This window comes from Hemitrygon akajei, chromosome 9, assembly GCF_048418815.1.
Source record: "Hemitrygon akajei chromosome 9, sHemAka1.3, whole genome shotgun sequence".
Lineage (NCBI taxonomy): Eukaryota > Metazoa > Chordata > Chondrichthyes > Myliobatiformes > Dasyatidae > Hemitrygon > Hemitrygon akajei.
The window spans coordinates 137,594,694-137,620,465 of NC_133132.1; the positions used below are offsets into that span (position 1 = coordinate 137,594,694).

At 41.5% G+C, this 25,772-nt stretch overlaps 1 protein-coding gene across 16 annotated transcripts in view; it reads right to left on the reverse strand.

Annotated features, from left to right (window-relative positions):
• The window catches only part of dnmt3ab (DNA (cytosine-5-)-methyltransferase 3 alpha b), a 483,274-nt gene that overhangs the window by 75,560 nt on the left and 381,942 nt on the right, over positions 1-25,772 (reverse strand). For all 16 annotated transcript variants that reach the window (XR_012100314.1, XM_073057071.1, XM_073057068.1 and 13 more), the window contains 4 exons: positions 19,457-19,603; positions 17,675-17,719; positions 17,504-17,583; positions 5,557-5,669 (listed from right to left, as the gene is read on the reverse strand). Coding sequence is in view for 15 of the 16 variants with exons in the window: in XM_073057071.1 (XP_072913172.1) it covers positions 5,557-5,669; positions 17,504-17,583; positions 17,675-17,719; positions 19,457-19,603 (385 nt within the window). In the remaining variant the exon portion in view is untranslated. The remainder of the gene's footprint in view (positions 1-5,556; positions 5,670-17,503; positions 17,584-17,674; positions 17,720-19,456; positions 19,604-25,772) is intronic.

The window sequence follows — 25,772 nt, forward strand, 5'->3', positions numbered from 1 at the left end:
GGTGGACTTTAGAATGGTGGTACATTTCTTTGGAGCAGCTTCATTGCCGAGCTGTGCCAACTTTGCCCTTAGGAAATGCGCAAATGACAAAAAAGAACAGTTCAGCTGCTAGACATTGGATAAGGTTTTGTATTGCTTCTAGTCAATGGCGGCCTTGTGTCAGTGTCCCCCAAAGAAGAAACAGTACCTCTGTTTCATGACCTTGTATCCACTTGTGTTCAAGGCAGCTTTCGATTCACAAAGTGGATTATCAACAGACATAGTGTGCTAGCTGTGATACCAGAGGAACAATGAATAAAAGAGATGAAAGATTTGGATTTGGATCAAGATATACCTTTGGTACAGAGAGCAATAAGTGTGCAATAGTGCATTCTGTCTGATATTTTTAAGTTTAAGGTCATGATCCAAGATAGATTCCCCCTTCTGGTGAGTGGTCTATAATCCTTAAGGAACCTTGCAAGAAAGAGCTTGGCTGGGATGAAACTGTACCAACATGAGTGGATGAGCTGGAAGAACTCTGTCAATTGGAAGACTTCAGGGTTCTTAGGTGTTTGAATCCCCTGGATTTTGGAGAAGTTACTGCTGCACACTTACACCACTTTACAGATGCAAGCAAAGATGGCTATGGAGCAGTGACGTACCTGTTTTTGCACAATGTGTGATCTTAGGTGCACAATTTTTTTATAGTGAGAAAATCTAGGATAACTCCATTGAAATCATATGGAGCTCACCGCTGCTATGATGGCAATGTATGGACACATTGCAGAAGAAGGAATTGCACATGTAGCTTAATGACTCAGTTTTTGGACCGGTAGTATTGAAGTATATCAAGATTGAAACTTTCAGGTTCTGGACCTTCGTTGCAAACAGGGTTTCAGAAATTCTTAAGGTTACACAGGCATCTCGATGGAAGTAACCAAGCCTCTAGAGAGTTGAAGGTGAAAGCATTCCTGAAGAATGAAACATGGATGTCAGGGGCTCAATATCTTCTTCAGTCTGAAAGGAAATAGCCTGTGTATCCAGATTTTTCTGGAGAACTCCTGCTCGGTGATCTGGAGGTCAAGCGGAGTGTTACAATGCATGTCATGCAGACTGAAGAGCAGGTAGTTCAATCAAGGTTGTATCTCAGTGGAGGAGCTCAGGAAGGCTGAACTGGAGATCACTGGGTTTTGCCAAAGGGAGAGATTTCCAGATGAATTCTCATGTTTGCAAAGGGGAGAAAGAACAGTGATATTTTTAAGCTCAATCCAGTACTTAAAATGGTGTCTTGAGAGTTGGAGAACAGCTTAGTGGGGCAGCCATGCCTAAAGGGTCAAACATCCTGTTATATTGGCAAAGGATCTCCAAATCTCAGACATCATTCTGAGGTATTTGCATCAAAAGGTAGGACTTGGTGGCCATGACCACATGTTGTTCATGTTACACCAAAAATACTAGGTTCCTGGTGTTAGGGTCATATTTACCTGTCTAGCTATATGAGCTGTTCACATTTAAGTAGCATCTTCTTTGGACACAGATTCCTTTGTTAATGTACTTTGATGTTTTATTGTAAGGCTAGGACAGGTTCGTGAACTGCGCTCTGATAATGTGACAAATTTAGTTAGAGCTGAGTGTGAATCAAGAGAAGTTACTGAGATGTGGAACCATTCACAGATCAATGATATCCTTCTTCAGAAGGAATTAAATAGATTTTTAATGCCCCTGCTGGCTCACATCATGGGGGAACATGGGAGAGATTGATTAGGTCTTTGCGAAAGGTCCTCAATTCCACCATGAAGGTACAGAATCTTGACGAAGTGGGTTTCCTCACAGTCCTTTGCGAAGTAGAGGCTATTATAAATGGTCATCCAATAATTAAGGCATCCTCTGTTCCTAATGATTTGGAAGCATTAACATCCACCAACCTGTTGCTTCTGAAGACGTCACCATCCTTACCATCAGGAGAGTTCCAAGAGGAAGACATTTATGCTCATTAGAGATGGAAGCAGATCCAGCAAATGTTGAATTTGTTTTAGAAAAATGGTAGGTGAAGCAACACTCATCAGAGTTACAGGAATGTCAGAAATGGTCAGGTATAAAGTGCAATTTCCTCCCAGGAGACATTGTGCTTTAGTTGATGACACAGTGCCTCACAATTCATGGATCACGGGAATAGTCATTCAAGCCTTTCCAGACAGAAGAGGATTTGTGTGACAGGTGTGCATCAGGACCAAGACCAGCTGTCTAGACAGGCCTATAACCAAGATCTGTCTTCTATAGGAGGCAGAGGTTTGAGGAGCTACAACTATAGAAGCTTCACTCACTTTGGTTGTCTGATTTCATGACTTTGACCTGACTTACTGACTTGACATAGTTGTGGCAAAGACCCCTCCGTACTGCGCTAAGAGTTGGAAACCTCTGGTCTAGATGAATCTTATATGACTTGAAGAAGAAAGATGAAAGAGGACATTTGCATAAATATTAAGATGTTGATCCTTGAAGATATCATGTTTGTAGTATGTTGTAATTATTAGGGGCTGGGATGTCAGAGCCAAGTATCTATTTTCTGTTGACTATATTGTATTTGTGTTGTGTGTTTTATTATGGGTTACCGTAATGTGTCACGTGGGTTAGGGTGTGTTAGAAGCCAGTGAGAATAGTATGTATTTACACTTTGTGCTGTTAGTTTAGCTAGAGACAGAGACTGAGCAGGGGCTGGATATTTTTTAATTGACTGATTATTTTACCTACTTTACTAATTCTGATATGGCTATATCAGATTGCTTGTCTTTGCTGGTTTTGTAATAAAGTACTTATTTCAACTTGGAACTCAGTGATTTGGAGGCATGTCACATAATGTCAATTCTCTCCGTCTCTCAGCTCTTTTGGGCTGTTTTCCAAGTAACCACTACATTATCGGAAGAAACATTAAGATCCCTGCAGAAGATAGAAGGGGGGAGGAGCAGATGTGGATGATGGTGGGATCTCATTGTAGCTGGCAGAAATAATGAATGATGATAAACTAGATACAGAGGTGGATAGCGAGAAAGGTGAGGACTAGAGGAATTCTGTTTTTGTTCTGGCTGGGGTGGGGCAGGGGGGCTGTGATGCAGGTAAGAGCAGAAGTACAAGAAAAGGAGGAAATGTAATATTAGGCTCTAATAGCCACAGCACGTTTACTGAAAAGGGAGGATATTTCCAATGTCCCGAAACAGAAAGCCTCACCTTGGAGAAATTAGAGAAAGGAATGTCTTCCTTACAAGAAATAGGGTAGAAAGGCTGTATTGTTACTCTAAATAGCAGTGGGAGTCTGCGGGCTTATCCAAATATTTGTCTCCTGAGATGGAGACAGAGAGATTTCTAAAAGAGAGTTAAGTGTCTGAGATGGTCCATATGAATTTGCGACGGAAGTTGGTGGTGAAGGTGATAAAATTGATGAGTTTTGCTCATGTGGTTCAATCTGCCATTCTCCCATCCCCTAATGGCTACTATTCTTACCTGCTTTACTTATCTAAAACCAGCTCTGATAATCCTTTGTATTTCCCCTCATCTCCCTCCGGCAGCTGTCACCTCTCTGCACTCTCCCCCCCCCACCAGCTTGCTCACTCTTCTGTTTTATTTCCATTTTCCTCTCTCTTTATCTACCTCCAATTATCATCCACCTGCCACAGCCTTCCAACTCCACCCCCACTCCACCCCAATGTTCACTAATTCCTTCTTCCCCACCTGCCTATCTATTTATTGAGATACAGTACGGAATAGGCCCTTCAAGCCATGCCACCCAGCATTTTCCCAATTCACCCCTAGCCTACATCCTTGGACTGGGAGGAAACCAGAGGACCCAGAGGAAAACCACGCAGTTATGTGGAGAACATACAAACTCCTTACAGGCAGTGATGGGAATTGAAAGCTGGGTCCCTGACACTTTGAAGTATTTTGCTAATCACTTACACTGGCTGGTTTCAGTCCGAAATGTTGACAGTTCTTTTTCTCCCATAGATGCTGCTTGACTCACTGTGATCTTCCAGCAGATTGTTGCCTCAGTTCCCTACACCTACTCACATCCAATTTTACTGAAAGCTGACTGGGGGACACGTAAACAATATGCTCTTATGAGACAGATAAGGCCGAGTGCCTTCATTTTTACTAGATTTGGTCCAGTTATCCATGACAGGTGAACGGAACTGGACAGACTTGAGTCCATGAGAAGAATTAGCCAGGAGCTTCAATAATTCCTTCAGGCCTGGTTCCTGAATCAGCTGACTCCCAGCCTCCACAATTTGTAATATTCTCCTACCCCTCCCGATGTCGTGGGAACACTAAGGCGCACAAAGAAGTTTGACTGGGAATTTAATATTTCTGGGTTTAATATTTCAGGAGAAATAGAAGGAATGCCAGCGAGTGGAACCCTGTCACCTCGAGATCTAGTACTCAATGGTGGAATGAAAAGAGAAAAATGCTTAATAAGTCTCGGCTGAACAGGACATTGAGAACAAGATCCCTGGCTTTGCCTGGCAATTCTGAAGGAACCCACCCCCCTGTATTCAGCCATTCAATAGAAGTAAGTCTCAGGTTCATACTAAGTTACGTCAAGGTCTAGGAATTGATCAGTTGCTGATATCAACACATCTGTTGCTTCACTTCACGTTGAGTACAGTGATGTGCACCAGTTCTTGAGAGAATGCCTAGCATTAAGTAATAGATTTAAGACCCTATTCACTTCAATGATAATTTCTGACGTACTGGAAATAAGATTTAATTGTTTAGTTCTGTTGAATGTTTTAATAATTTGCCTTGTCTTATGTTGCATAAACTTATGGACCAGGCTGCTGAGCCTAAACAGCATTGGCACTCTGTATCATACAAGTTGGTTTTACCAACAGGGTTTCTGGACGATGGGTCAAATCTGCACAATGAGATGTCTACCATACAGGACCTTAGTTCACAGTTATTAGGATGTACCAGATCAATTTAAACTTGCTGATGGTGAAGCTCCTGGGAGACACAAATCAGGGCAGAAGATAGACACGAGATTTATTTGTAAAGAAAACCCAGTTGCATATATTAGAGGCAAGTCCTATTTGACTAAACTGATTTTTTTGGTGTGATGTAACAGAAAGGTTGATGAATGAAAGACATTTGATTAAGTTTTGTATCAATCACTGGTTAACACAATCAAAGCCTTAAGGACAAAAAGGTTGGTGTCAGCACAAATAGAAGACAGCATCATAGTAAACATTCAGTTTTCGGAAAGGATGATGCTCGGCACTGGTGGTTCTCAGTGCGTTTTGGATATTAGTGTTGGGTAAAATGTCCATATTTCCTAATGACATTCAAATAGTAAGGAGGATGGTACAGACATGCTCCTGAATCATCTGTCACAATTTTGGCAGACTCCCACTTTTATTACCTCTAAGTAGCAATTTTATTCTGTGCTTCAATAACAAGAACAATATACAGTACACAGGATGTTGTCTAACCAATGCCATTAAATGTAACTCTGTCTTGCAACAAAGTGATTTGTAATCTGCATTTCTTCTTTTCCTGTCCCCAGTCGTAAAACTGAATTGCTCATACCTGCAGCAATTATTGTTTCCACACATGAGTACCTCCCTGCCCCCACAGCAGATGGTACAGTAGGACTGGTAACCGTCATCATCATACTGGTATGCACATTCCAAGAAGCAATTCTGAAAACAACCACAACACCATTAGGAATTTCACAATCATATGAGTCAGTTGTACTTTCTTCAGCCTTTTTGTGCACCTCTAAATAACTCTGATCAAGTGGAAAGATGCTGGCTCTCGGATTATCAGTGCTTGCAGCATACCTTCACTCATACCTCTGCAACATCATCCACCACATTAAGCTTTGATTAACATCCATGTCATATTTGCAGTTTTTAAATAATTGCCCAATATATTAGCATTCTGTCGGGGCAGCCTGGTGCCTTTGCTTTACCAATAAGCCATACTACAAAGCTTTAGGATATGGGTTCAGGCCTGTTAGCCAACTGGGGTATCTGAGGTAAGACAGGGTGCTTGCCAGCCAGGAGGAAGAATCAAAGGTTAAGTAAATCTGTGGTGCACTCAAGTATACCCTAGAAGCCAACACAAAGAGAGACATTGGTAGAGGCCTGAAATGGCTCCTGGCCCATCCTTCAGGAAATGGTGGGCGAAGACCTAGAGAAAGGGAAAAAAAAAGAGAACTGAAAATAGATAATATTCTCTTAAAGGGATATGCCCATGGGTGTGGTGGAAAGGGTTGAATTTTTTTTATATGTGTGTCTCACAGTGATGGGATTCAAACTAATGCAGAAAAGTAACCAGAAAATCCACTCTATTTGTTTCAGAATCAGAGATTTGACACAAGCAGATGCAAGATACACATGAAGAGGGGAAGAATATTACAGCCATTAAGTACCTTCCCCCTTTCATCTTGCTTTTCACATCTCTTTCAATAAAGTAACTATCTATTACGATGGAACATGGCCAAAAATCATAACTAGTTTTCACTTATTTTTGTTGTAAGCCAAATACTGTGTGGCATCCACTGCATTGTGGGGAAGCGGAAGTCACATTATTTTAAGCACTTCCTCCCCCCCCCACTTCAACATATTCCCCATTAACTCTTTGAGTATTCACTGTCCCTTGCAGCTTTCACAGTATGTACCTTGGGCCCTATTTTCAAACCTTTTGCTGTTCTGAAATATAATTTGCAGAGTGTTTGTTTTGCGCTTGCATATTCTTAATGATATTTTTCCCATTTTTAAGATACAGTGCATTGCAGTTGCACAAAAAAAAAGGCTTCTACAAATATTTTCTGCAGTTTTGGAGGCAATTCCTGTAGGATTATCGCATTGAGGATGCGAAACTCAAATCCCATAGATTGCTGCAAATTGTCAGGTCTGTGTGAACATGACTTACCCCAATTTTAGCTTGTCACAAGCCCTGCAGAAACAAGAAACATATATTAAGATTAAAAAAATGTGATTTTGTTTTACAAATGACAAGGCATGTGTATGTGTCCTGGGAAATAGAACGCACAAGAAATAACCTCACTCAGAGGAGTCATCTTCCAACTGTTAGTGGTGTTCGGAAAGGGGGCCGTTGTCTTTTGTTTCAATTTGTTTTCTTCTAAGAGCTTCCTGATTCAACAGGATAAAAAAATGTTTTTGATTTTCTCCAATAACCTAATTGACAGGTGACTGAACTACAATTGGATGTATCAAGGTGGAACTGTGTTCAGATTTTTAACAAATCCCAAAAACCTTCGCAAGGAAAATTTATCAAATGTTCTGCAGTGCATCTCTGCAAGCTGAGCAATCACTGCGCAAACAACAAGGCAAACAATTGAAAATAGGGCCCATGACATTTCACATAATGTGAATGTGTATGGTGCAGTAGAATTAGGTAATTAAGAGAGCTGTGTGAAAGCATGCATCAGGCCGTTGCCACATTCTTATCCAAGTAACAAAACATTTAAAAAATATTTTTCTTCTCATAAATCTAATGCATCCAATAGTCCACAAAGGGCTTATGACAGCTTTACCTTCATTTGGAATCTGCTCCAAACTGTGAAATTTCTTAAACCTACAAGTGGAAATGACACATCGCAAAATTTGGGTAAACACTAAAGCTTGCATTGCTATTTCTCTCTGCGCCTGGTGGCGCATTGGGTGGCAATCTTGTTGTTTCTTTCACATTTGTCTGTTTTTTTTTATGCGGCTGAGTTGCTAGCTTGATGCTTAACCCAGCAGGGGCGGAAAGCATGCAGGGAGCCAGCCAGATCTGAACCCTGGGACCACTCACCTCAAAGTCTGATGCAGAGGGCACTACACCAATGGCCAGCTTATATTTGCATAATAATACTTAAAGTGGATTTTCACCTAGACAAATTACTATATAATACATATCTGGGCAAAGCAGAATTCAAGAGGTGATCTGTCACCATAAGAATCCCATGCATCATGAATACATTTCCTCCTCTTGTCAACAGATATTGATCATTTGCTTTAGTCAAATAATTATTGCTCAGACCTTACAGATACTCACCACGACAGATACATGTGCCTCTAATGTTACTGACACTAGATTTCTGCACTTACCTCATGAGGTATATTTTAAATAGGTGAATGCCTCAGTCAATATAGAATATAACAGAATTCAGCATGATAACATGATAGGATGCAGTATTGCATCCACATTAATGTATGCATATATGTGCATTCTCCCTGTTAATTATTCTACATCCTTCACCTTAGTAGCAAATTGCCTGTGGCACTAGTCCCAAATTCAGAGATTATGTTCTTTTTGAACACCAAGTACAGGATCAGCACACTGTTTCATCCAGAATGCCACGCGAGTTAACCTACTGGATCAGCCTCCCATGTGGGACTTCGTCAAAGACCTTGCTAAGGTCCATGTAGACAACGTTCACTGCCTTTCTTTCATCGTCCTTCCTCGCAACCTTCTCAAAAATGTCCATAAGATTGATTAGACATGACCTACCATGCACAAAGCCATGTTGACCATCCTTAATCACGCCTTGCTTAACCGAATAATTATGTATCTTGTCGTTTAGAATACATTCCAATAATCTACCCACGACTGAAGTCAGGCTCACTGGCCTGTTATTTCCCAACCTATCCTTACAGCCTTTCTTGAACAGTGGAACAATGTTTTGCTTACCTCCAATCCTCCGGCACCTCACCTGTGGCTAAGGATATTTTAAGTGTCTCTGGCAGGGTCTTTGTAACATCAGCACAAGCCTACTGCAAGTTCCGAGGGGCACCCTGTGGATTTATCTCAAGACTAATTTTCCTCATGAAAGCAAGCTCCTCCTCTTCTGCAATTCGGATACTGTCCACGACTTCACTACACTTTTATCTCAGTTCTATCGACCCTCAAGCACCTCACTTGATTTTCCCTGCCTGCACCTGATATTTGCCTCTTTCTTCTTCTTAACCAGGGCCTCAACATCCCTCAAAAAGAAAGGTTCCCCAAATCTATTAATTTTGCCTTTTATTCTCACAGGAACATGTAAGTTTGTACTTTCAATATTTCACTTTAGAAGGCCTCCCACTTACCAAACATCTCTTTGCCAGGAAACAGAGACCTGTTAGATCTCTTCTAACACTATCAAAATTGGCCTTTCTCCAATTTAGAATCTCAAACTGAGAACCAGTTCTATCCTTCTCCGTAATTATATTGAAACTAATGGTATTGTGATCACAAGATCCAAAGTATTCTCCTGCACAAATTTCTGTACCCTGCCCTGTATCATTCTCCAAGGAAAGCCCTAGTATCATGTTCTTTCTAGATGGGACCTCTGCATTGATTAAGGAAACTTTCCTGAACACATTTGACAAACCCTATCCCATCTAGTCCTTTTGCAGTCTGAGAGTCCCAGTCAATATGCAGAAAGTCAAGATCATCTACCATCACAACCTTATCTTTTGTGCAATTGTCTGTTACCCCTAAATTTGCTCCTCTAAATCCACTGACTGTTGGAAAGTCTGTAATATAAACCATTTAATGTGGATATCACTTTCTTATTCCTCAGTCAAACTCATAAGGAAAGCTATCAAAGCTTGCAGCGTGATTTAGATCAGCTGGAAAATGGGCTGAAAAATGGCAAATGAGATTTAATGCAGACAATTGTGAGCTGTAGCACTCTGGGAAGACAAACCAGAACTTACACAATGTATGATAGGGCACTGGTGTGCCTTAGAACGAAGGGACCCGGGAAGACAAATCCGTAACAACTTGAAATTGCCTGTGGCACCAGTCTCAAAATCAGAGGTAGATAAGGATGTAAAGAAAGCTTTTGGCACATTGGCCTTCATACTGTAAATCTGAGCATTGAGTACAGGAGTTCGATGTTATGTTGAAGTTTTATTAGATGTTGGTGAGGTGTACAGCTCTGGTCGCTGGAATGAAATTCATAAGCTTGCAAGAGTGCAGAGAAGATTTACGAGGATGTTGCCAGGTCTTGAAGACCTTTTTCCCAGGGCTGAAATGGCTAACATGAGGAGCATAATTTTAAGATGCTTGGAAGAGGGGACGTCAGGGGTAAGTTTTTCACATGTGGAATGCATTGCCTGTGACAGTGGTGGAGGCAGATACAATAGGGTCTTTTAAGAGAGTCTTAGATAAGTACATGGAGCTTAGAAAGATAGAGGGATGTGCAGTAGGGTAATTATAGGCAGTCTCTAGAGTAGGCTACATGGTCAACACAACATTGTGGGCCGAAGGGCCTGTAATGTGCTGTAGATTTCCATGTTCTATGTACAGGGAAAGATTGCATAGGTTAGGACTTTTTTTGCCTGGAGTGTAGGAGAATTAGAGGAGATCTTAAAGAGGTATAAAAAATTATGAGGGGCTTAGAAAGGGTAAAGACATGCAGGCTATTTCCCTTGAGGTTGGGTGAGACTAGAACTAGTCATTGATTAATGGTGAAAGGTGAAATGTTTAAGGGAAAACTTGCCCTGGATTTCCAGCACCTGCAGAATCTCTTGTATTTATAACCAGAAAAATAGTATGGACAAGAATTGCAAAACAAAATGGGAGCCTGATGTAGATTCTAAAGTATGACCATCAGAAACAGGTGTTCCTCACAATATTCCATGTAAGCATTATTTGGTGCCTCCCGTAAACAATTATGTTGTTTAAGTTACTGAAGTAAGTATTCTACATTTAAAAGGATTAGAATTTATCTATTGTGTTCAGCATGATGTTTGGCCCAACAGAGAAATGATGGTAATGATATTTTTTAACTTGTAAATTTGTTTATGGATTTGGTCTTGACAACAGATTTGTTGAGCTAGTTAAATGCTGTTCTCCAATGTGCAATATTTGGAAGGACCGCTGTGACACAATGGACAGCGATATTAAAGAGTGGGTGAGTACAGACAGGCTGATCTGCACATAGCCTGACATTCTGAGAAGCCATCACTAAGGAAACCATCTTTCTGCCCACTTTAATCAAGTTGGTCAACTCAGAAATTGGAAATGACAATAAAATTTCGATAACCCAGTATCCAATTGTTCAGACGTCTGCCTCACTCATTAATTTGGGGACTGAGAAAGTGAAGTTAAATCCAAAGTCTGGCCAGAGCTGGGGGTCAGGACAGTGAGCTACGTGTGGGGTCAGAGCCAGGATTGGGCCCTGAATGCTAAGGTCAGGAATATGGGTTGAATAGCGGCTCACAATGGAGACAGATTTGTATATTTACTGCTTCCTTCACACTCAACGAGTTCACCCAAACTTGTCTAATGTTACACTTTACAATTGTGTAATATTCAAAAGAAGTGAACATAAAGTAGACTTGGGTATTATTAAGAGTAACATCTAATAGTTTAGGAAATCACTCATTTGACACCAAAGTGCCTGGAGTGCTGGATTATCTGAGTTTTATTGTGCACACAAGAATGGTAAGCTTCAGAATGGGGCCACCCTCAGGGTGGAGAAGCAACACATTGTATTCCAACTGGGTAGCCTCCAACTTGATGCATGAACATCGATTTCTCCTTCCGGTAAACAAAATTTACCCCTCCCCTGTTCCTCTATTCCCCACTCTGACCTTTTACCTTTTCTCACTTGCCTACTACTTCCTCCTGGGTTCCTCCTCTCTTTCCATTCTCCTATGGTCCACTCTCCTCTCTTATCAGGTTCATTCCTCACCAGCCCTTGAGCTTTCCCACCCACCTAGCTTCACCTATCCCCTTTCAGCTGGCTTCTTCCCCCTCCCCCCACCTTTCTATTTTGGCATCTTCCCTCATCCTTCTCAATGCTGAAGAAGGGTCTCGGCCTAAAACGCCAACTGTTTGTACATTTCCATAGTCGCTGGCTTACCTGCTGAGTTCCTCCAGCATTTTGTGCTTTAGATTTCTAGCATCTGCAGACTTTCTTGTGTTTCAGTAATGGCAAGCTGTGTAACTTAATTTAGCTGATGCTTGTGCTGCTGGTGGGGAATAAATGCTTGTTAACAGGAACACAGCCAAGCCTGTTGTGACGGCAGATGCCAACAAGTGGATTGGAAAGGGTCACACACTGTAAATGATGAGAATCTGTGGCAGGTGTGAGGATGGTGTGTAGTTCAAAAGAAGCACTGTAAATACAGAATTGTCCTGAACGTTTCTCTGATCTTAAGCATATAAAATGTCACGTCGTGTTCGGTCAGGCAGACCTTCTTCCTCCAAAAGGGTCTTCATCTGATGCCTGCTGTATCTCTTTTCGTTGAATAAAGAGACTGCTTCATATCTACCAGTACTTCTCTCTGGTGACTTTGTTCACACGATCACAGGAGTCACACACTGCAAGTAATTAGATTTGGTGGATAATTAAATAGATACTAATGCCAGCTGATACTCCTTCCCACTGGCACCAGTTGTGAGTGCCAATCTTCTTCATCCTCCTCCTTTCCTCTTCTTGTTCTTCCTGTGCTTCCCACCACATCACCTCTTGCTGGAGGACTCAGGTGTGGGCTTTGTTGTCCCTTTTGCTAAATTGTGCAGTTCATGATGGGTGGTGAGGTCGGGACCCCTGTCTGGTGACTTATGGAGGGCTGCAGATGGACACGGCTGACTTTGGGGAGGTCGGCAGCAGGGCTCTACCAATCTCCTTCTCTATCACACTTCTCATTATTGCTGGGCACAGAAGCAGTGGCTGGGGAAGGCACAGCAAAAAATCAGCCACAGAGGGATGGCCTTTAATCCCCAAAAGACAATGAGTTGCCGTGAGCGATGCACACCCCCAGAATGCCGGTAGGTGACTGCGAATAACTTCTTCTCACTGGCAGAAATGGACTTGAATGCATGGAATCTAGAACCAGTGATTTTAGATTTCCTGGATTCTGAGAGAGAGAGCACCTCAAGTGATGGCCTGAATCTTGGGAGAAGCCAGTCACACTGGCAACTCCGTCGACATGCTATGCTTCATCTTCTGTGCTAAAAGTAGGGGAACTTGTTTTTCCCTTGCCATTGAGAATCAGCAACCTAGTAATGCTAAAAGTAAGCAGCAAACTCCTACGCAATGACCTATTGGTCACTTCCACCAACTTGGAATGTTCCTGAGCCTGTGAGATTGAATGATGATCATGAGCCAGTATTAAGGTCATAGAAGATCACATTTCTTCATGATAACCATGATAGTCGTCTGCAGCCTGTGGCATCGCTGCTCTTTGGAGAAGTCAAGAAGGGAGCATGAGTTTCCAAAGCCGAGTGGGTGAGATGCTGAAAGGGAGGTTGAAGGAATAATACCCCTTTGCTGCCAGTTGTAAGTCTTTCAGCTAAGCCAGCCAGAGCAGCATACAAGAGCTTATTGTAAGTCGTTTCTAAGCGTTAAAACAGCAGTGGAGTTCAGCAGCCAAGCCCAGTGACTCAAAGAAATGCCTGGCTGAAAATGAGCAGCTGAGTGCCATTACATTTCTAGGCCAGTATTTTTCCTGATTATTCAGGAGTGCAAATAGATATCACTATTGAATTCAAAATTTGTACACAATAATATGGAAAGACAGTCCTTAGGCTTTAATCTTTTTCATAAGATGCAGTTTTTTTGCGAAGGCTGTAAAATAGGTATGACTTTAGATTCGACATCAAAATCTTTAAGCCTTTAACAAATGTGTAGTAAGACCATGAGACCTTGGAGCAGAATTAGTCCATTTGGCCCATTGAGTCTTATCTGTCATTCCATCATGGCTGATTCATTATCCCTCATAACCCCTTTATCCTGCCTTCTCCCCCTGACTAATCAAAATGTATCAAAATCTGCTTTAATTATACTGATTGACTTGGCCTTCACAACCATCCATGGCAATGAATTCCAAGATTCACTACACTCTGGCTAAAGAAATTCATCCTCATCTCTTTTCTAAATGGATGTCCCTCTTTTCTGAGGCTGAGCCCTTTAGCCTGAGATTCACTCACTACAGGAAACATCGTCTCCACGTCCACTCTACCTAGGCCTTTCAATATTCAATAGTTTTCAGTGAGATTCCCCCTCATTCTGCTAAACTCATACATTAACCCTTTCATTCCCAGAGTCAATCTCATGAACTTCCACTGGATCCTTTCCAATGCCAGCACATCTTTTCTTAGACAAGGGGCCCAAAACCTGCTCACAATACCCAAGTGTGGCCTCACCGATGCCTTATAAAGCCTTAGTATCACATTCTTGCTCTTATATTTTAGTCCTCTCGAAACGAATGCTGACATTGCATTTACCTTCCTTACCACCGATTCATTCTGCAAGTTAACCTTTTGGGAATGTTGTATGAGTGCTTCCAAGTTCTTTTTCACCTAAATCTTTGAATTTTCTGCCCATTTAAAAAATAGACTACTCTTTTATTCCTTCTACCAAAGTGCATGACCATACCCTTCCCTACACTATATTCTATTTGCCACTTATTTGCACATTCTCCTAATCTGTCTAAGTCCTTCTGCAAGACTCCCTCTTCCTCAACACATCTTGCCCCTCCACCTCTCGGTATGCAAATGATACCTTTGTATTGTCTGCAAACTTGGCCACAAAGCTATCAATTCTGTCATCCAAATCATTGATGTAACCATGAAAAGAAGAAGTCCCAACACCGAAGCCTGCAGAATACTACTTGTCACTGGCAGCCAACCAGAAAATACTCCATTTATTTCCACTCTCTGCCTCCTGTCAGTCAATCTTCTATGTTAGTATCAAATTATCCTTAATAAAATTAATTAAAACTAGTAGAATCACAGAATGTTACGAATGGAAATAGGCTATATGACCCAACTCGCCCATGCAGACCAGAAGGCATCCTCTGATATTAGTCCCATCGCTGGTAGTCCTCTATGTCCAAAGGATTAAAGTACTCATCTCGCTACTTCTTAAATGTTAGCTGCACCCTGGATTCACCTTCCCTCTCAACCAGTGCATTCCAGGTACTCACCATTCTCTGGGTGAAGAAGGCACCTCCCACTCCCCATCCAGTCTTAATCTCTTCCCCTTTATCCTAAACACACGTCCTTTAGCATTAGCCACCTCTGATATCAGGAAAAAGTTTACTGTAGTTCAACTTATAAATAACCCTCACAGTTGAATATGCGTCAGTCAGGTAACTTCTTAACCTCCTCCACTCCAGGGGAAAAGAGAACTTACTTCTCCATCTATTCTCATAACTGAACTGCTTTATCTCAGGCAATATCCTGGCGATTCACCTCTGCACCTTTCACCACTATCACACCATTCCCAGCACTGGGTGACTAGCACTGCACACAGTACTCCAGCTGAGTTCTGACCAAGGATTCATAAGGTTGGAGCATAATCTCCCTACTTCCTTAATTCAATGCCCCAACTAATGAAGTTTAGTATCCATAAGGTTTTCCTACCTCCATAATGTTGTCTCCCTGTGATGCCATGGATCTATGGACTTGTACTCTGTTTCTCAATACTCCCGGAGATCTAACTATTCATACTGCATGACCAAGCCTCATAAGTACTCCCAGAATGCATCATGTCACATTTGTCTAGACTACATGGGTATATTTTATAAATGTTATTCGGCATTTTCCTGCAGATGTGAATAATAGGAAAAAGCAACATTTTACGTGTTCGTAAAAAATAATTTTAAGTTCTCAGTTATGTATAAAGTGGCAAATGAAATCACAACTAAACATAAAAATAGCCTTTAAAGTTATGTACTTGCTTGACATTTTGATTTTTGCAAATGTGTTAGATACAATAAACAGCCCAAATATATGTGGAATGTGCATTAATATAGCAACCTAAATTATTTCAGGTATAACAGAAAGTTTCATGCTTGATCTTTGCTTTGTTGGGCCATAGGGCCTCCTCTTATTCCTACCTCTCTAAAATTTAACTTACTTACACTGTTCACTAAATTGTTCCCTGGAGCTTTTCATTTTTGGTCATTTCCTACTGGAGTTTACTGTGCTCCCCCCCCACCCCAAAAAAAAAAACACAGTTTGATGTCAACTACACTGAATATTCTAGAAACTGAACATGCTGGGACTTGGAGTCTGCCTGTAAAAACTTCCTCCGCTAATACTGTTGGACCTGACAATATGCACAAAATCAGTGTTCTGTCTGCTCAGATAAAAACTCAAAGACAAAGAAACAATCACCTCATGAGCACTTTTCATAATGGTCAGAATACACCTTGCAACCTCCACAGATTGCCGATAACATTTGGCCGTAGGCATGGTGGCGGACACATTTTTAAAATTGAAGGGCTTTCCATCATAGTTTCAGAGAGATAATATGTCCAGAAATGTGATAGCTCCAAAGGAACTTCCAGCTTTTCTCTTTGTAATTTTCAATATGTTACTAATGTTATTTTTGATTCATGGATAAATTAAGATGGTAGTGGAAAGGACAAGATATCAGGAGAAATGTTGCTGGCTTACTTTCTCCTTTATTTTGCTTACAGAGGATAGTGACCAGTTGTTGAATCATTTTTTTGTATGCACTTCACCGCTAGTTTTTACTGATTGCTTTCCTCATCTTTGATTCCTCATCTCCAATTCCGTGTTTTGCTGTTTTTGGAATATGAGATTTGAGCAAGTCATTGCTAACGTAATTGGAAATCTACAGATGACATTGACAGAAAGCATAAGAAAGTAGAGGTCAGAAATTTGACAGAAGCAGAACACAATATGCATAAGTTTAAAATATTAAATACAGATAACAAACAACAAATTTCTACCCTGTGATGCCCCAGGCAAATATAAACTGGAGTTCTTAGATATATGCATTTAGATCGACAGGTATTTAAATAAATAAACTATCTGGTGTACATACAGATGCATCTCTGCTCAATCTAATATACAGTAAATCCATTAAGAATTGGAAGATTGCAAAGAATGGAAGGCAGGTTGAGTGAGTGTGAGATACCCCCTTCCCAAAACTTTCAGTTCCAGCTTGTAATTGTGACTTTTATGGAAACTTGCTGAAGTGACCAGGGGAGAAAACCTGACTGAATTCAAACTTCTGTTTGTGGTAGGAACTGGGTGGTGACACTTTGGACAGTCAGGGACAGTCCACCCTGTCTTCCTTACCATAAATGTTCATTAATAATAGGCAGATGATTTTCTAGAGCCCATGTTCATCCACTCCTGTGAGTTAGAATCTGCTGACCTTTTTAAACTTTGTCATTTTATTTTAAAGCCTCAATATTTAATTTTTCCACTTGTAACAAGTCTGTGGCCATTTCCAAAGCAAGAGGCACACAATAAACTTGGATACTGTATTTGAGCAACACTAAAAACCAGTTTGCTAATGATCTTACCACTTTGCTTCTGGTTACAAAAAAAAGAGATAATCAATTGGTGTGGAGTTAGTTCTTCTGAGCCATCAAGTATTTAAATCACCCTGAGCGAACTCTAATATGCCAAGGCTGAACCTGTAACAAATACATCTGTTTCATGTTTTTCACAGGTTGACCATGACAGAAGTTGGCAGTACTGTTGCTTTGAACCATGCCCAGCAATACAGCAAACCATATGGAAAATATGGAATATCACTTACTTTACAACTTTGACACATGCCTCCGATAAAAAGTGGGTGCTCAAGAGAAATATTTTGACTTCCACAGGCAAGGCAGATATCTGTCAATAGTAAAGAAAAGAATAATTAGCTTAAGGTAAAATTACATTTGTTGTATAAATCATTTTTTAAATTAAATTCAAATACACTTACCTTCAATATTTCTGCTATTTTGCCTCACGTCATAGACTAGCCTCTCTGGAAAAACAAAAGGCATTTATGAAAAAAAATTACTTTTCTTATGTATCATTTGCTTATCACAGAGCTGAATCCATTAGAGTTTTTCATTGTCAGTAACTTGTGCAAACATCACTTACTCCCAGTTTATAACTTTTGCACTGTTAAACATGTACTTAATGCTTAGATTTTCCACCTACTTGAAATACCAGAAGTCAGATTCATGATCACCTGATCTCAAATAAATTTTCACAAACTTCTCAGTGCAACATGATGCCAAACAAAATGTAATTAGTTACAATAAGATTCAAGAGTCAGTAATTTGACTGGAAATAAAGGATTTGGTGTTATTGGAAGTCTTTTGGAGATGGCATCAATATAGTGCCTGACCCTTGAGATGCTCAAGCCGAATATGTTTTTACCTTCCTTGCCTGCCTCAGTTTGGCAACACTCCTTTAGCTAAAGAAATGTTTTCAGCCCAAAGCAGGTTGGAGAATTCAGTCTGGACAATTCTGCCTGGGAGAGTTGTTTAAGATGAAGGAAAAGGTCAGGCAGGAAGTGGCAAGTCAAACATCCTGTTGCTGGAAAACTTTTACCAGTTGGAAATTTTTTTGGGATGGGGTGTTGGGATTTCCTCCACTCTGGCATATCATGTCTGTAAGGAAGTTGATGCAAATTGAGTTCTCAGTGCCCCAAGGTGAAGTTCAAATGTGGGAAGGTGCTCTATTATAATTATCCTTGGATCAACCTCAGTATACCAGAAGTTGACAAAAGATATGCAAGCCGTGCACCTAACACTATTTTAAACAAAGGTATTCAGTTGCTGTGCTTTGGTAAACTACTTAACACAACTAAGCCCCCATTTGCTCAGTAAGTGGACTGTCTTCTTGCTGATTTAAGTTTAAGTAGTGGGCATGGGAGCATGGTTAACCATTTCGGTGCAATTAATGATTCTTTGGGGAATTCATAACAAACATTCCGGTAACTTCAGTTTTAGTAGGTTACTTTGACCACAACACATAGTTTTAGGGCAGAAGTTACCACTATGAATGTAGAAAATCATACTTTCAGTTGATGTTTCATTGTGTAAATAACAGTTTCCATTAAAGATGCAAGAAGAAATATTGTAAAAGATGTTGACACAAGAGGTATACAAAATTATGAGGGGTATAGAAAGGGTAAATGCAAGCAGGCTTTTCCCATTGAGGCTGGGTGGGACTACAAATAGAAGTCATGGGCTAAGGGTGAAAGGTGAAAAGTGTAAGGGGAACGAGGGGAAATCTCTCAACTAAGAGGATGGTGAGAGTGAAGAGAAGTTTGGATAGGTACATGGATGTCAGAGGTACGGGGGGGGGGCTACGGTCTCAGTGCTGGTTGGTGGTAGTAGGCAGTTTAAATGGTACAGCATGGACTAGATAGGCCAAAGAGCCTGTTTCTGTGCTGTACTTTTCTATGAATCTAAGAGAGGTTGTAGGTGCTGGAAATCTGGAGTGACACACACAAATGCTGGATGAACTCACCACAATGAAGAGTCTTGGCCTGAAATGTCAACTGTTTATTGCCCTTATAAACCCACTGAGATTTTCCAGCTTTTTGTATGTATTGCAATAAATGTGTTTTTATTCCTAAATTAATGTTTATAAGTACTTTGAAACAATTTTTGAGCACACAAAATTAACCTTTTTCTGAATTGCTTACAATTCGGGTTCTTGCAATCTAATCCACAAAATAAAAATCATAAGAATCACAGGTTTGTACCTCGAGTACGTTCATCTACAATTTCTTTGACTTTTAGCTTCTCTGTGCTTCTTCTGGCTTTTTTGGCAGGAGGAGGTGGAGGGTAAGCAGCAGCCTCAGGCTCAATCCAGTTTTCCGTATAAACCTCTTTGTAAGGATTTCGCTCCTCTGAAAATCAATGCCATCCTTGTTAGCTCAGACAATGCAAGAACAGTTAAAGAATGCAAAGGACAAAACTCCACAGTGAAGGAATTCTGAGGGATCTGGTGATATTGATAACACATTCAAATCAACTGTTATGAATATTGCAACAGCAGTATATTACAATACATAATAATAAAAACTATAAATTACAATATGTATATACGAAAAAAAATTAAATTGCGGATACAATAGGGTCTTTTAAGAGCCTCTTAGGTAGGTATGTGGAGCTTAGAAAAATAGAGGGCTATGCGCTAGAGAAATTCTAGGCAGTTTCTAGAGTAGGTTAGATGGGCGGCACAGCATTATGGGCCGAAGGGCCTGTAATGTGTTGTAGATTTTTATGTTCTATGTTTTATGTTCTAAATTAAATAAGCAGTGCAAAAAGAGTGGGGAAAATACTGAGGTAGTGTTCATGGGTTCATTGGCAATTCAGAAATCTGATGGAGGAGGGGAAAAATGTTGAAGTCGTGTGTTCAGGCTCCTGTACCTCATCTTTGATGGTAGCAATGAGAAGAGGGCAGGTCCTGGGTGATAGGTGCCTTTTTGAGGTATTGCCTTTTGAAGGTGTCCTGTTTGCTTGGGAGGCCTGCACCCATGATGAAGATGGCTGAGTTCACAATTGTCTGCAGCTTTTCCCAATCATATGTGGTGGCTTCTCCATACCAAATGGTGATGTAACCAGTTAGAATGCTCACCATGGTCCATCTGTAGAAATTAGTGAGTGTCTTTGGTGACAAACCAATTCTCCTCAAACTCCTAATGAAATATAGCCACTGTCGTGCCTTCCTTGTAATTGCATTAATACCTTGGGCCAAGGTTAGATCCTGAGAGAGGCTGACACCCAGCTCACTTAATCCACTTACAATACTTCAATGAGGACTGGTGTGTGTTCCCTCAACTTTCCCTTCCTTAAGTCCACAATCAATTCCTTGATCTTACTAACGTTGAGTGCAAGGTTGTTGCTGCTACACCATTCAACTAGCTGATCAATCTTGCACCTGTACACCTCCTCATCACCATCTGAAACTCTGACAATAATAGTTGTGTCACCGGCAAATTTACAGATGGTGTGTGAGCTGGGCACGGGTGTTGAGAAAGTAGAGCAGTGGGCCAAGCCTGTGTCCTTGAGGTGCGCCAGTGCTGACTGTCAGTGAGGAGGAGATGTTATTTCCAACCTGCACAGACTGTGGTTTCCCAGTGAGGAAGTCAGGGACCCAGTTGCAGAGGGAGGTACAAAGACCCAGGGTTTGGAGCTTTTTGATTAGAACTAAGGATACATTAGTGTTGAACTCTTTAATCAATAAACCATAGCTTTACATAGGTATTACTACTCTCCAGATGGTCCAAAGCCAGTGAGATTGCAATTGCTGTAGACCTATTCTAGTGATAGGAAAATTGCAGAGGGTCCATGTCCTGGATTAGACAGGAGTTGGTCCTAACCCTGACTAACCTCTCAAAGCACTTCATTACAAAAACTGTGAGTGCCACTGGGTGATAGTGATTGAGGGAGCTCACCTTGCTCTTCTCGGGCACTGGTATGATTGTCACCTTTTTGAAGCAGGTGGGAAGCTCTGCCTGCAGCAGTGAGAGATTGAAGATGTCCTTGAACACACCCACCATTTGGCTGGCACAGATTTTCAGAGCCCTACCAGATACACCTTGAGAGTCTGATGCCTTGCGAGAGTTCACCTTCTTGAAAAAGATTCTGACATCAGTCTCCGAGACAGAAATCACAGGGTCATCAGATGCAGCAGGGACTTGCACAGGTGTACATTTATTCTCCCTTTCAAAGAGTGCATGGAAGGTATTGAGCTCATCTGGGAGTGAAGCATCACAGCCATTCATGATGTTAGGTTTCACCTTGTAGGAAGCAATGCCCTGCAGACCCTGCCAGAGCTGAAGTGCATCCGGTTCTGCCTCTAACCTCAATTGGAATTCTTTTTTTGCCATTAAAATAGCCTTCCATAGGTGATACCTGGACTTTCTTGTATAGTTCTGCATCACCGATCTTGAATGCCACAGATCTAGCCTTCTGCAGACTACGAATCTCCTGGTTCATTCATGGAATTGGTTTGGGTATGACTGGTATGTTCTCGAAGCTCACCCACACTGGTTTTGATGAAGTTACTGGCAATTGTAGCGCATTCATTCAGACTTGAAGATGAATCCCTGAATATTGTCCAGTTTCCTGCTCAAAGCAGTTGTGTAAGTGCTCCTCTGCCTCCCTGGACCACACCTTCTTGGTCCTCACCACTGTCTTGGCCCTCACCACTGGTGCTGCGGTCTTTAGTCTCTGCCTATATGCTGGGTGGCAGTGTTGTGTCCAAAATGTTGGGGATAGCCATGTTTCTATGAAGCAAAATACACAGCTGTCCCTGGTGTCCCTCTGATACTACAATCTTGCTCTGGGGTCTTCCATTTTATTTTCCAGAGACTGTACATTCATCAATAGGTTAGTCAGGTGTGGGAGTCTAAAGCCTCTGTGTTTCAATAGTATTTGCAAATAAATGTGGTGTCCCTGCTTCCATTTTTTTTAAAAGGGAACTGCACTTGTGACCCGAATCTGATGTCCAGTTTAATCAATTTTGCCTATCAATTGATTTTTTAAACACCTTCAAATGATGTTGCCTATTGAAGTACCCATGCCTGTGACTGTGGACTGTAGTCACCCTAAAAGGGAAAATCTGAAGTTGCCAATGGAGCTGTATGTAAACAGTTGCCTCTTAATAGTGCCATCTTGCAAGATGGCCACTCCACTTAATTTCCTTTTCTACTGATGTGAAATACTAGTTTATTATTGTCGCATGCACCCAGATACAGATCAGATCATTATTACAGTTCATCTGTGCATTGAGGTAGAACCATAGAACACTACAGCTCAGTACAGGCCCTTCAGCCCTCCATGTTGTGCCGACCCATATAATCCTTTAAAAAAAGTACTAAACCCACACTACCCCATAACCCTCTATTTTCCTTTCATCCATGTGCCTGTCCAAGAGGCTCTTAAATACCCCTAATATTTTAGTCTCCACCACCATCCTTGGCAAGTCATTCCAGGCACTCACAACCCACTGTGTAAAAAACTTACCCCTGATGTCTCCACTAAACTTCCCTCCCTTAATTTTGTACATATACCCTCTGGTGTTTGCTATTGGTGCCCTGGGAAACAGGTACTGACTATCCACCCTATCTATGCCTCTCATAATCTTGTAGATAGACCTCTATCAAGTCCCCTCTCATTCTTCTGCACTCCAAAGAGAAAAGTCCCAGCTCTGCTAATCTTGCTTCATATGACTTGTTCTCCAAACCAGGCAACATCCTGGTAAATCTCCTCTGCACCCTGTCCATAGCTTCCACATCCTTCCAATAAAGCAAAACCATAACAATGCAGAATAAAGTGTAACGGTTACCAAAAGAGCACACTGCAGGTAAACAAATAAAATGCTTGATCATAATGAGGTAGATTGTAAGGATTTTGTACCTTCTGCCCAATGGGTGCAGGGAGAAGAGATAATGTCCAGGATATTGTTATACAGGCTGCTTTACCGAGACAGCATCAAGTATAGATAGAGGGGATGGTGTTTTAGCTTTGCAGATTTAAACTTCAATTTGAGACAGTTAAGTATTTTAAAATAATAAAGGCATCATTATCATTACTCAAGATGCCTTTCTTAAATTCCTTTAAGGTTTTGTAACCTTCCAAAATTTCCATCCAATTCCACTTTATGGATTACAATAGCTGGTAGTATAAGATGCAGATTTTATATTTTCCGAGCATGAAAGACTTGACATCATAAGGAAAATTAGGAAAAAGAAGGTTTGTACTATCTGTCTCCAACAAGAATATGGCCACAAGCCCAGAGTAATGTAGGTAAATGTACAATTCCTGGGATTTAGCATTCTTATACTAAGGCACAGGACAGCAAATGCATAATTTCTGGAAACCAAACATTTTCTCTATAAAATACCAAACAGCCAAATAGTTATTGGCGTAGCAGAGCTGCAACTAAACAACACACACAAAATGCTGGAGGAACTCTGCAGGCCAGGCAGCATCTATGGAAAAAAGTACAGTTGACATTTCAGGCTGAGACTCTTTGGCAGGACTGGAGAAAAAAAGATGAAGAGTAGATTTAAAAGGCAGGAGGAGGGGAGAGAGAAACACAAGGTGATGGGTGAAACTGGGAGGGATGAAGTAAAGAGCTGGGAAGTTAATTGGTGAAAGAGAAAGGGAGAGTCTGAATGGAGAGAACAGAAGGCCATGGAAGAAAGAAAAGGGGGGGAGGATCACCAGAGCGAGGTGAGAGTGGGAAATGGGGATAGGGAATGGTGAAGGGGGGGTGGGGGGATCCATTACTGGAGGTTCAAGAAATTGATGTTCATGCCATCAGGTTGGTTGCTACCCAGACAGAATATAAAGTGTTCCTCCAACCTGAGTGTGGCCTCATTGCATCGGTAGAGGAGGCCATGGATTGACATATTGAAATGGGGATGGGAAGTGGAATTAAAATGTGTGGCCACTGGGAGTTCCAACTTCTTCTGGTGTATGGAGCGTAGTTTCTTGGCAAGGCGGTCTACTAATCTACATCAGGTCTCATTTAGACACAGAAGGTCACAACCGTTCTTTATTCAAGAATGAAGGAGATGTCCTCCTTTTTCAAAGGAAGCGGCTTCCCTTCCTCCACCATCAACGCTGCCCTCAGCCACATCTCTTCCATTTCACACATGTCTGTCTTACCGCATCCTCCCTACCAGGGTTAGGGTTCCTCTTGTTCCCACCTACCATCCCATCAGCCTCTGTGTCTAGCATATAATTCTCTGGAACTTCTGCCACCTCCAACAGGATCCCACTAGCAAGCACATATTTCCCTTCTCCGCACCCCTCCCAACTTTCTGCTTTCCATAGGAATTGCTCCCTACGTGACTCTCTTGTCCATTCATCACTCCCCACTGACCTCCCTCCTGGCACTTAACATTGCAAGTGGAACAAGTGCTACACCTGCCCCTGCACCTCCTCCCTCACTACCATTCAGGGCCCCACAAACAGTCCTTCCAGGTGAGGCGACACTTCACCTGGGAGTCTGTTGGGGTTATATACTATGTTTGGTGCTTCTGGTGTGGCCTCCTGTATATAGGTGAGACCCGATGTAGATTGGGAGGCTGTTTCACTGAGCACATGCTCCGTCTGCCAGAGAAGCAGGGTCTCCCAGTGGCCACCCATTTTAATTCCTCTTCTCATTCCCATTCCAAAATGACAATCCACCGCCTCTACTGTTGCAATGAGGTCACATTCAGATTGGAGGAACAACATCTTATATTTCGTTTGGGTAGCCTCCAACCTGATGGCATAAACATCGACTTCTTGAATTTCTGGTAATGTACCCCACTCTCCTTCACGGTTCCTCATCCCCTTTTCCCTCTCTTACCTTATCTCCTTGCCCACCCATCACCTCCTTCTGGTGCTCACCCCCCCTTTTCTTTCTTCCAATGCCTTCTGTCCTCTCCTATCAGACTCCCCCTTCTCCAGCCCTGCATCTTCTTCATCAATCAACTTCCCAGCTCTTTATTTCATTCCTTCCAGTTTCACCTATCACCGTGTGTTTCTCTCTCCCCTCCCCGCTCGACCTTTTAAAACTAGTCTTCATGCAGAAGAGTCCCAGCCCAAAGCGTTAGCGTTGACTGTATTTTTTTCCATAGATGCTGCCTGGCCTGCTGAGTTCCTCCAGCACTTTGTGTGTGTTTGGATTTTCAGCAACTGCAGATTTTCTCCTGTTGGAGCAGCAACTAATCTTACTCTTTCACACAAAATGCTGATTAAGCACACCATCTGGATTTTGTGTAAACCTTCATATTCACTGAATGCTTGGAAGAACTTCTGAAGCAAGTCTTCCAACATTTCAGTAAAAATTGCCAATTACTACTGACTCACAGCTCCACATTCAATAGTGGATGCAGAATGAAGTTGAGGAACAACCAAAGATGGCTGAGCAAATGAACTGCCAATGAGGAATTTAGTGTAGAACCAACTACACAATGTCGATCAGCACACCCTGAATTTAAGATGCTTTACTTTTCTGCAATTTCACTAAAATTTTAACCTTATCACATGATTTTTCCCCCTTTAAGTGCTAGT